Raw genomic sequence first — 13,116 nt, 5'->3', positions numbered from 1 at the left:
TAAGGAGACAAAGGACCTGTACTCTAAAAACTATTAAGATGCTGATGAAAGAAATTGATGATGATACAAGCAGATGGAAAGATATAACACGTTCTTGGACTGGAACCATCAATATTATCAAAATGACTATACTACCCAAGGCAAGCTACAGATTCAATGCAATCCCTATCAAATTACCAATGGCGTTTGTCACAGAACTAGAACAAAAAAATTCACAATATGTATGGAAACACAAAAGACCCCGAATAGCCAAAGCAATCTTGAGAAAGAAAAATGGAGCTCAAGGAATCAGGCTCCTGGACTTCAGACTCTACTACAAAGCTACAGTAATCAAGATAGTATGGTACTGGTACAAAAACAGAAATATAGATCAAGGAAGCAGGACAGAAAGCCCAGAGATAAATCCACGCACATATCACCTTATCTTTGATAAAGGAGGCAAGAATATACAATGGAGAAAAGACAGCCTCTTCAATAAGTGGTGCTGGGAAAACTGGACAGCTACATGTAAAAGAATGAAATTAGAACACTTCCTAACAGCATACACAAAAATAAACTCAAAATGGATTAAAGACCTAAATGTAAGGCCAGAAACTATCAAACTCTTAGAGGAAAACATAGGCAGAACACTCTATGATATAAATCACAGCAAGATCCTTTTTGACCCACCTCCTCCAGAAATGGAAATAAAAACAAAAATAAACAAATGGGACCTAATGAAACTTCAAAGCTTTTGCACAGCAAAGCAAACCATAATCAAAACGAAAAGACAACCCACAGAATGGGAGAAAATATTTACAAACCATGTGACTGACAAAGGATTAGTCTCCAATATTTACAAACACCTCATGCATATCAAAAAAGCAAACAACCCAATTAAAATACGGACAGAAAACCTGAATAGACATTTCTCCAAAGAAGACATATAGATGGCCAAGAGGCACATGAAAAGGTGCTCAACATTGCTAATTATTAGAGAAATACAAATCAAATCTACAAGGTTATCACCTCACACCAGTCAGAATGTCCATCATCAAAAAATCTATAAACCATAAATGCTGGAGAGGGTGTGGAGAAAAGGGAACTCTTTTGCACTATTGTGCAAACAACAGTGGGAATGTAAATTGGTACAGCCACTATGGAGAACATTTTGGAGGCTCCCTAAAAATCTAAAAATAGAGCTACCATATGAGCCAGCAATCCCACTCCTGGGCATATATCCAGAGAAAAACATGTTTTGAAAGGATACATGCACCTCAATGTTCATTGCAGCACTATTTACAATAGCTAATACATGGAAGCAACCTAAATGTCCATTGACAGAGGAATGTATAAAGAAGATGTGGTACATATATACAGTGGAATATTACTCAGCCATAAAAAAGAATGAAATAATACCATTTGTGGCAACATAGAGGACCTGGAGATTATCATACTAAGTGAAGTAAGTCAGACAGAGAAAGCCAAGTATCATATGATATCACTTATATGCAGAATCTAAAAAAAAATGATACAAATGAACTTATTTACAAAACAGAAACAGACTCACAGACTTAGAGAACTTATGGCTACCGGTGGGGAAGGATGGGGGAGACGGATAGATTGGGAGTTTGGGATTGACATGTACACACTGCTATATTTAAAATATATAACCGGGCTTCCCTGGTGGTGCAGTGATTAAGAATCCGCCTGCCAACACAGGGGACACGGGTTTGAGCCCTGGTCTGGGAAGATCCCACATGCCACAGAGCAACTAAGCCTGTGCTCCACAATTACTGAGCCTGTGCTCTAGAGCCCACAAGCCACAACTACGGAAACCCACACGCCACAATTACAGAAGCCCACACACCTAGAGCCCATGCTCTGCAACGAGAAGCCACTGCAATGAGAAGCCCGCACACCTCGCTGAAGAGTAGCCCCCGCTCGCCACAACTAGAGAAAGCCCGCGCACAGCAATGAAGACCCAACACAGCCAAAAATAAAAATAAATAAATTTTTAAAATAAAATAAAATAGATAACCAACAAGGACCTACTGTATAGCACAGGAAACTCTGCTCAATATTCTGTAATAACCTAAATGGGAAAAGAATTTCTAAAAGAATAGATACATGTATATGTATAACTAAATCACTTTGCTGTACACCTGAAACTAACACAAATTGTTAATCAACTATGTTCCAATATAAAGTAAAATATTTTTTAAAAAGCTTATTGTCAGGTGCTTACACTACAACATCTACACACCCTAGTGCTGCTGTAAGAATTGAGTAACACACATAAAGCACTTAACACAGTGTCAATAAATTTTAGCTAGCTGAAAGAGGTGAATGAGGTACAGCTATAACATTAACTCCATATTCTACTCTTTGGGGATTGAGAAAAGAATAAAGGTCATTTTAAAGGAATACATTTCCCCTAAACATTTTTTACAATTAGAGGTTACTACAGATCAAGATACTTCATTAAATACAAATATCTCAATATTAAAACTATTTGTCATTTATAACTTACTGCAAATTATTTTATCATCAAAACCATACTTAACAAAGGGTTATCAACATAAGTTCTGATTGCAGCTAGATACAATAAAGGGCATTTGGGGATGGGAATGGAAAGGAATATGAGGATACTAGATATGTGAGTACCTCAGTCAAGAAAGAGTAACTGGCATAGGGCTCAGAGAGAGGTGGGAGGATTCCAAAAGATAACTCTACATAGCTATTTTGTCTAAACCTTGCTGTCTCTATGCTAGGGAAAACTATCTCATATCATATCTTTGAAATATAACTTGTTAAGGCTGTAGATATGATATCAGAATAATTGTCTTTTCAGTTCACAGATTCTCTGAATCAAGCAGAAAAACATCTGGACATGACTGAGAGAATACAGGGAGAGCCTGGATTTTAAGCCTGATTCAATGACACCTTTGGGTATCCTCACTGGAGAAGGAGAAAATTTATTCTCAATATTGAAGAAAGAAATTATTTGTGGTCAAGAGGGAAAAGTGTAGCAGACTACATTACTGCTCACAAATACTCACTTTTCTCTTCCCAGTCCCTGAGAGGACCACCCCATCTGACTAACACTGGCTTGGCCATATGACTTGGTTTGGCCAATGGAATCTGAGCAGAACTGAGACTGTGTTAGTTCCAAGCAGAGGCAGTAGGAGGTATTTCGTTTCCAGCAGCCCTCATGTTCTTTTGCCTTTTACCAGGAGAACATCGTGTCTCATATAGGGGGTACTCCTTCAGCCTGGCATCCAAACTGAGAACATACATGGAACATACAGTTTACCATGTATGTTATGAGCCACAGCCATCTATATGTGGTGTTACAACTTCTCATGTGATCTCAGACACTTTCCTTCTACAGCCTCACACTAACTCACAAGATGCAACCTTTCCAGCACCCACTTCCACAAGCAAGCTTCAAGACTTTAAGGTAAAGTGCCAAATATATTTCAGATTTTATATATTTTGTTACCATTTAACATGTGCTACTTTTATTGTTTTTTTTAATGTCACGAAGTTTATAATGTTATGCCACTAATCTCATTTTTCCTCTAAGCCCTATGGTTTTTATTGCACAATTCTGCAGAGCATAGTGCATTTTAGGAACACCTATTTCACACTATACCACAACTGACTGTATCTTGAAAAAAAGAGACACGAATATCCATAATCCAAAGAGACAAGTTCTATAACTGAGCCACAAATGCGTAGAAAAGCAACTGAGATAAGGTGATACTTAACCTTATAACCTGATCACCCCACCGCCAAATACAATCACACTGGGAGATGAGGTTTCAACATATGAATTTGAGGGAGAAGAGATACATTCAATCTACAGCATTCTGTTCCTGGACCCCCCAAAATAATATCATTCTCACATTCAAAATATGTTCATTCTATTCCCAACAGCCCCAAAAGTGTTAACTCATTCCAACATCAACTCAAAGTCTGAGTTCAAAGTCTCATCTAAATATCATCTAAAGCAGATTTGGATGAGACTCAAGGTACAATTCATCCTGAGGTTCTCCAGCTGTAAACCTGTGAAATTAAACAAGTTATGTGCTTCCAAAATACAATGGCAGAACAGGCACAGAACAGATATTTAGAAGAAAGGTGTGACAAGTCTCAAGCAAGTCTAAAACCCAACAGGGCAAATTCCATTAGACCTTAAGGTCCATGAATAATCCTCTAACTTGATACTCTGCCCTCCAGGCCCACTGAAGCAGAGGTCCTACCTACAGGACCCACTTGGGCAGCATTCCTGCCCCTTCAGCTTTGCTGGGCAGAGGGTGGGCACCTAAGGCTCCTGGCAGCCCTGCCCTAGTGGATTTGGGTGGCTCCTGTTCTTTGAAATCTAGGTGGAGTCAGACATGCCCCCTGGGCCTGTGCATTCTCCTCTAGTGGAGATGGCTTATTCCACCAGTTTGCTGCCTGCTGAGAGGCAGCTGCTGCACCAGGGGCTGCCAGAATCACACCTGGGGCAGCCAAGGAGCTCAGCACCAGCAGTGCACCAGCAGAGCCCTCAAGGTGAGGTAGCACCAAGCAGCAAGCTCAAGGTCTCCCAACACTGGCATCTCCTCCTTTGAAATCATTCTGCCTCCAGGCCCTGTGCTAAGACAGCAGCCCTGGTGATTTCTGAACTGTCTTCAGGGTCATTCTTCCACTGTTTTAGGTAGCAGCATCTGGTTCCTGTTGAGATGGCTTATCCACACTAATCTTAACAAATGGTTGCTTGGCCACACCCTTAGTGTTCTCTACTGAACAGGTTTTCTCATCTTGTGGATAGGTGGGGAATTTTCCAAATTTTTAAGTCCTGCTTCCTTTCTTTTTTCACATTTATAATTATGTCTGGAAGTTATTTCTCTCTAATTATACTATGTTGACCTAAAACAAACAGGCTGCCAGGTATTTTTCCAGAAAAGATGGATTTATTTGGGATCAGCAGAGAACTGCAATCTGGGGTCTGCAATCGTGGTGAGCCACATGGAAGCTCCCCCAAGGCAAGGGAAGGAGAACACTGTCCTAGAGGGGAGGGCTACAGTAAACAAGAAGCCCAAGGTTTTTCATTGTTTGAGTCCTTGCCAGCAAAGAGGAGGAGTCTTCTTCCTCTTGGGCTCTGGTATCCTGGCAGAGCATGAGAACTCCCCCTTCTGGTCTCCTGATTCTATTTTATTGAGGTTTCTGTTTATTAACTTTTTACAACTATAAGCAGTTAGGAGGGCTCAAGCCACACCTTCAAACCTTTGTTTAGAAATTACTTCAAGTAAATATCCAATTTCACTGCTCACAAGCTCTACATTCTACAAAGCACTAAAACATGAACATAACTCAGCCAAATTCTTTGACACTTTACAACAAGATCACTTTTCTTTCCGTTTCCAATAACACAGTCCTCATTTCCACCCGAGATCTTATCAGAATGGTCTTTACAGTACACAATTCTACCAATATTCTGCGCAGGATTACACAGGTGTTCTCTAAGAAGATTGAGGTTTTTCTGTACACCTCTCCTCCTTTCGAGTCCACACCAGAATCTCCTGTTCACAACAATGTAGGCTTTTTCTAGCATGCACCTCAAAACTCTTCCATTACCCATTATCCAGGTTCCAAAGCCACTTCAACATTTTTAGGAATTTATTACAGCACCCCTCCACTTCTCAGTACCAATTTTTGTTTTAGTTCATTCAGGATACTGTAACAAAAATACCATAGACAAGGTGGTTTATAAAAAAAATAGAAATGTATTTCTCACATTTCTGGAGGTTTGGAAGTACAAAATCAAGGTGCTGGCAGATGTGGTGTCTAACGAGGACCCATTTCCTGGTTCATAGATAGTTCATATTCTTATTCATCTTCATGCTATGTCCACACATGGTAGAAGGAGCAAAGGAACTCTCAGTGGTCTCTTTAATAAAGATACCAGTCCCACTGATGAGGAATCCACCCTCATAACTGATTCATCTCTCGAAAGCCCCACTTCCAAACTCATCACATTAGAGGAGTAAGTTTCAACACGAATTTTGGGGAACACAAACATTCAGTCTATACCACTAGCTCAACACAGAATTTACCTTAAATTCTACTTTAGTGATATTCTCATTTTATATGCATATGAAAACACTTGTCAGTCACAGAAGCATAAAAATACATTATACATGTACGTTGTGTTAAGAGTAGCATAATTAAAGCATGGATATATTAATAAGAAGAAAAACACTGCTTTTTTTTACACTTACCACAAGCTTTAGAAGCAGCAACACAAATCTCTTCTGCAACATACTCCCCAGTTGGAAACTTCAGATAATCCCCCTCAGCTTTTCCAATGGAATGATAAAGATAGACCTGTAGGACTGGATCTATTTGCTTCACAGAATTAGCATTTCCAGGAATATCACCATTCTGATGTACAGGAGATGAGGATGTTCCTTCCATTTCTGTCATTGTAAGGCATGCCATTCCCATGCAGTCTTTTTTCAGAACATTTGCCTGTAAGAGAAACCAAAGTTACAAATGGAAGTGATATTCATAAGTTATCCTTCATATATAAAGAAGTCTTTACTGACAGCAATGACTCTGTCAAATCCATTAACTGAATAAGTATCATGTACAGTCATTTCTCAGACAGATACTGAGGGTTCTGTTCCAGACCAGTGCACTAAAGTCACACAAATTTACTGGTCTCCCAGTACCTATAAAAGTTATATTTACACTATACTGTAGTATACTGAGTATGCAATAGCATTATGTCTAAAAAAAAATTGTACATACCTTAATTTAAAAATACTTTATTGCTAACCATCATCTGAGCCTTCAACGATTTGTAATCTTTTCACAATAGTATTTCAAAGGTCACTGATCATAGATCATAACAAATATAATAATAATGAACAAGTTTGAAATATTGCAAGAAGTATCTAATGTGACAAAGAGACGTGAAGTGAGCAAATGTTTTTGGGAAATTGGCACTGATAGACTTGCTTAATACGGGGCTGCCACAAACCTTCAATTGTAAAAAACCAGTATCGGGGAAGCACAATAAAATGAGGTATGCCTATACTACTATATACAAAGCACAGTGAGAGTTATCAAAATTATAAACTTCCTGTGGACAATGACAATAAAACTGAAGCTTATACACTGAGGAACCACAATATAAATATATAACACTAACAGAACAAACAAAATCAGTTACAGACAACAGAAGAAGAGATTCCACAAAGCGACATGATTTCTCAACAGATTACTCTGACAATTGCTTATTGGAATCTGGAAGGGAAAAATAACATTTCAAGCTGGGATTAACTGATGAGCTTTATCAGAGGAGGTCATATTTAAAACTGTTCTTGAAGCATGGATTGGATTTTGATGGATGGAAGAGGAAGAACGTTCTGGAAGAGTGGAACTGTTCTGAGGAGTAGAAAGATACAAGATATGTTCAATAATTTATTGGTCTGAGTGAAGTATTTGAGAAATTATACCATTTAGGAAAAGATTAAAAATACAGATGGATAGGGACTTCCCTGGTGCTCCAGTGGTAAAGCATCTGCCTTGCAATGCAGGGGACGCTGGTTCAATCCCTGGTCAGGGAACTAAGATCCCACATGCCGCGGGGCAACTAAGCCCACGCGCCACAACTACCGAGCTCCCACGCCTCAACACAAGAGCCCGTGTGCTGCAAACTACAGAGCCCACGCACCCTGGAGCCTGTGCGCCACAACTAGAGAGAGAAAACCCTCACGCCACAACTAGAGAGGAGCCTGCATGCTGCAACAAAGAGCCTGCACACCACAACTAAGACCTGGATACTTGTAACAAAACTGCAGCTACATACCCAGTATGCATTTCGCCCTTCTTCCTTGATACAAAAGCCGAAATGGGGGGGTATACCAATGTACCCCCCAAAAAAACCTCTACTTCCCCACAGATGGATAGCCATGTGAACCAGTTTAAGCAAATGAGATTTACGTGAAAGTTGCTGGGTGGTACTTTCAGGACCACTCCTTTAAAAAAGGCTGACGTAGCTGGCATGTCTCCTTTTACTTTTTCCCCTTCACCTTCTGTCTGAATCTAAGCATGAATATAGGTAGGGCAGTCACCTTAACACCATGTAACCATGAAGGAAAGGCCAAGAGAATAAATGACCTGGTAACCTTAAGTAGCTGAATCAATGTCAGGAATCCCCTACCAACCACCAGACACCTTATTACGTATAAGTACGTGCAATCCTAACTGATACAGTACGAAATAAAAGAAGGTCCAAATGTCAGACCAAAGAATTTAAAACTTTATCCCACAGTCAATAATGATCAGAAAGGTGAAGTGATATAGTTAGAAAGCTATTACAATAACCTAGGCAGTACTAAGATCCTGAACTGAAACAGCAACAGTTGGATGGTTAGAGGTAATAAAAGAGGAAGACTTGATGCACCATGAGGACTAACTGAATATAGAAGCCAGAAGTAAAAGATAGTATGAGGATTTCAAACTTGGGAGATCTGTAATACCATTATTAGAAGGACTTTGTCCCTTGACTTTGGAAGGTGAGGAGAATAAAGACTACTGTTTTACAGACTTTTATTAGGAACGAAAGCAGGGCAATTAGACCAAAATCTAGCTGGCAGCTAAAACATGAGACTGACATTTGGAAGACCTGAAAATTTGACAACCTTCCTCACAGACATAATCATTTAAATCATGAGCTACGTGAAGGAAGAGGACGGGAATAATAGCAAACACACTTGCACAACATCTACTATATGCCAGGCACCGTTCTAAATACAGATATTAAATAAATAAAGTGATTATTAAGTGAACTGCAATATGAAACACAGTTCTACATTCAACTACAAGAACCTTATTCTATTAGAGAAAATACTAGAGTTAATACTTATTCAAATAATATAAAACTATCAGTGTGTAAAAATAAAACAAAAAATTGGCAATTGTGAGCAAAACTGCCAGATTTTTGAAGTTCCTCTGCATTTGGATATGCAAATTTAAACAATTTTAATTTGTTCAAAAATAGAAATTTAAAAAAATATTTCTCGTACTCTATTACACTATCTCTATTACTAAGCTATAGAAAGCCATCAGATGAATTCTTAGCCATTAAAGAGCAAATATGCTAGAATTTCATCAGTTTGTGCTTACCATTATTTTGGATCCTATGCCTTCCTTTTGGACTCACATTTTCTTATTGAAATATATATTTTAGTAGATCTCTCAATGAGGCATTAAGGGTTTTTCTGTTGTAGTCTTTGAAATAAATTTTTTTCAGCTATACTAAGGTATAATTAACAAATAAAATATTTAAAGTATAAAACATGATGATTTAATATATGTATACATTGTGAAAGGCTCCCCCCATTAAGTCAACACCTCCATCAACCTCATGAATTTACCGTTTTGGTGGGTGAGGGAACATTTAAATTCTACTCTTTAGAAAATTTCAATTCTACAACACAGTGCTATCAACCACAGTCACGTTATACACAGATCCTCAGAACTTATTTATAAGTGAAAATCTACCCTTTTACCCATTTCTATTTCCACTAACCCTGGCAACCACTCTTCTACTGTTTCCTAAACTTTTTAAGATTCCACATATAAGTAATAACATGCAGGATTTGTGGTTCTCGCTGGCTTATTTCACTTAGCATGATGTACTCCAGGCTCATCTACGTTGTCACAAATGACAAGTATTCCTTTTTAAAAGCTGAATAATATTCCTCTGTGTATGTGTTCGAGCGTGTGCACACGCACACATATACATACACCACGTTTTCTTCATCTGTTCGTCTGCTGACAGATACTTAGGTTGTTTCCATACCTCGGCTGTTGCAAATGATGCTGCAATGAATGTGGAAGTACAGATATCTCTTCAGAATAATGTTTAACTTTCAATGGGACATATACCCAGAAGTGGGATTGCTGGATCATATAGTAGCTTTATTTTTAATTTCTTGAGGAATGCCATACTGTCTCCATAGTGGCTGTTCCAGTTTACATTCCCACCAAAAACTAACAAGGGATCCTTTTCTCCACATCCTCTCCAGTATTTTTTATCTTTTATCCTTTGAATGATAGACATACTCATAGGTGTGAGGTGATATCTCACTATGGTCTTGATTTGCATTTCCCTGATGATTAATGACGCTGATTACCGTTTCATGTACCTGTTGGCCATTTTTGTATGTCTCTGGAAAAAATTCAGATCCTTTGACCATTGCTTGTGTTTTTTTACATCTTTATTAGGGTATAATTGCTTTATAATGGTGTGTTAGTTTCTGCTTTAAAACAAAGTGTATCAGTTATACATATACATATGTTCCCATATCTCTTCCCTCTTGCGTCTCCCTCCCTCCCACCCTCCCTATCTCACCCTTATAGGTGGTCACAAAGCACCGACTTGACCTCCCTCTGCTATGCAGCTGCTTCTGACTAGCTATCTATTTTACGTTTGGTAGTGTATATATGTCTATGCCACTCCCTCACTTTGGCACAGCTTACCCTTCCACCTCCCCATAACCTCAAGTCCATTCTCCAGTAGATCTGTGTCTTTATTCCTGTCTTACCCCTAGGTTCTTCATGACATTTTTTTTCTTAAATTCCATATATATGTGTTAGCATACGGTATTTGTCTTTCGCTTTATGACTTACTTCACTCTGTATGACAGACTCTAGGTCTATCCACCTCATTACAAATAGCTCAATTTCATTTCTTTTTATGGCTGAGTAATATTCCATTGTATATATGTGCCACATCTTCTTTATCCATTCATCCGATGATGGGCAATTAGGTTGTTTCCAACTCCTGGCTATTGTAAATAGAGCTGCAATGAACATTTAGGTACATGACTCTTTTTGAATTATGGTTTTCTCAGGGTATATGCCCAGTAGTGGGATTTCTGGGTCATATGGTAATTCTATTTGTAGTTTTTCAAGGAACCTCCATACTGTTCTCCATAGTGGCTGTACCAATTCACATTCCCACCAGCAGTGCAAGAGTGTCCCCTTTTCTCCACACCCTCTCCAGCATTTACTGTTTCTAGATATTTTGATGATGGCCATTCTGACTGGTATGAGGTGATATCTCATTGCAGTTTTGATTTGCATTTCTCTAATGATTAATGATGTTGAGCATTCTTTCATATGTTAGTTGGCAGTCTGTATAAAATGTCTATTTAGGTCTTCTGCCCATTTTTGGATTGGGTTGTTTGTTTTTTTGTTATTGAGCTGCATAAGCTGCTTGTAAATTTTGGAGATTAATCCTTTGTCAGTTGCTTCATTTGCAAATATCTTCCCCCATTCTGAGGGTTGCCTTTTGGTCTTGTTTATGGTTTCCTTTGCTGTGCAAAAGTTTTTAAGTTTCGTTAGGTCCCATTTGTTTATTTTTGTTTTTATTTCCATTTCTGGAGGAGGTGGGTCAAAAAGGATCTTGCTGTGATTTATGTCATACAGTGTTCTGCCTATGTTTTCCTCTAAGAGTTTGATAGTTTCTGGCCTTACATTTAGGTCTTTAATCCATTTTGAGCTTATTTTTGTGTATGGTGTGAGGGGGTGATCTAATCTCATACTTTTATATGTACCTGCCCAGTTTTCCCAGCACTACTTATTGAAGAGGCTGTCCTTACTCCACTGTACATTCCTGCCTCCTTTATCACAAATAAGGTGACCATATGTGCGTGGGTTTATCTCTGGGCTTTCTATCCTGTTCCATTGATCTATCTTTCTGTTTTTGTGCCAGTACCATACTGTCTTGATTACTGTAGCTTTGTAGTATAGTCTGAAGTCAGGGAGCCTGATTCCTCCAGCTCCGTTTTTCGTTCTCATGATTGCTTTGGCTATTAGGGGTCTTTTGTGTTTCCATACATATTGTGAAATTTTTTGTTCTAGTTCTGTGAAAAATGCCAGTGGTAGTTTGATAGGGATTGCATTGAATCTGTATATTGCTTTGGGTAATAGAGTCATTTTCACAATGTTGATTCTTCCAATCAAAGAACATGGTATATCTCTCCATCTATTTGTATCATCTTTAATTTCTTTCATCAGTGTCATAATTTTCTGCATACAGGTCTTTTCTCTCCTTAGGTAGGTTTATTCCTAGATATTTTATTCTTTTTGTTGCAATGGTAAATGGGAGTGTTTTCTTGATTTCCCTTTCAGATGTTTCATCATTACTGTATAGGAATGCCAGAGATTTCTGTGCATTAATTTTGTATCTTGCTACTTTACCAAATTCATTGATTAGCTCTAGTAGTTTTCTGGTAGCATCTTTAGGATTCTCTATGTATAGTATCATGTCATCTGCAAACAGTGACAGCTTTACTACTTCTTTTCCGATTTGGATTCCTTTTATTTCTTTTACTTCTCTGACTGCTGTGGCTAAAACTTCCAAAACTATGTTGAATAAGACTGCTGAGAGTGGGCAACCTTGTCTTGTTCCTGATCTTAGAGGAAATGCTTTCAGGTTTTCACCATTGAGGATGACGTTGGCTGTGGGTTTGTCATATATGGCCTTTATTATGCTGAGGAAAGTTCCCTCTATGCCTACTTTCTGGAGGGTTTTTTTTGTGTGTGTGGTCGTACGCGGGCCTCTCACTGTTGTGGCCTCTCCCGTTGCAGAGCACAGGCTCTGGACACACAGGCTCAGCGGCCATGGCTCATGGGACCAGCTGCCCCGCGGCATGTGGGATCTTCCCTGACCAGCGCACGAAACCGTGTCCCCTGCATCTGCAGGCGGACTCTTAACCACTGCACCACCAGGGAAGCTCCTGGAGAGTTTTTATCATAAACGGCTGTTGAACTTTGTCGAAAGCTTTCTCTGCACATATTGAGATGATCATATGGTTTTTCTCCTTCAATTTGTTAATATGGTGTATCACATTGATTGATTTGCGTATATTAAAGAATCCTTTCATTTCTGTGATAAACCCCACTTGATCATGGTGTATGATCCTCTTAATGTGCTGTTGGATTCTGTTTGCTAGTATTTTGTTGAGGATTTTTGCATCTATATTCATCAGTGATATCAGCCTGTAGTTTTCTTTCTTTATGACATCCTTGTCTGGTTTTGGTACAGGGTGATGGTGGCCTCGTAAAATG

General features: G+C 38.8%; 1 protein-coding gene across 1 annotated transcript in view; it reads right to left on the bottom strand.

Annotated features, from left to right (window-relative positions):
• The window catches only part of JAK2 (Janus kinase 2), a 163,418-nt gene that overhangs the window by 91,198 nt on the left and 59,104 nt on the right, over positions 1-13,116 (bottom strand). Inside the window, exon 3 of the mRNA XM_082842536.1 lies at positions 6,249-6,498. Within this exon, the coding sequence (XP_082698662.1) occupies positions 6,249-6,474 (226 nt within the window). The 5' untranslated portion in view covers positions 6,475-6,498. The remainder of the gene's footprint in view (positions 1-6,248; positions 6,499-13,116) is intronic.

The sequence above is a fragment of the Leucopleurus acutus genome (genome assembly GCF_964270905.1).
Source record: "Leucopleurus acutus genome assembly, chromosome: 7".
Classification (NCBI taxonomy): Eukaryota; Metazoa; Chordata; class Mammalia; order Artiodactyla; family Delphinidae; genus Leucopleurus; species Leucopleurus acutus.
Note: the sequence above shows the minus strand (reverse complement) of the source record. Positions and strands in the feature narration are given on the sequence as shown.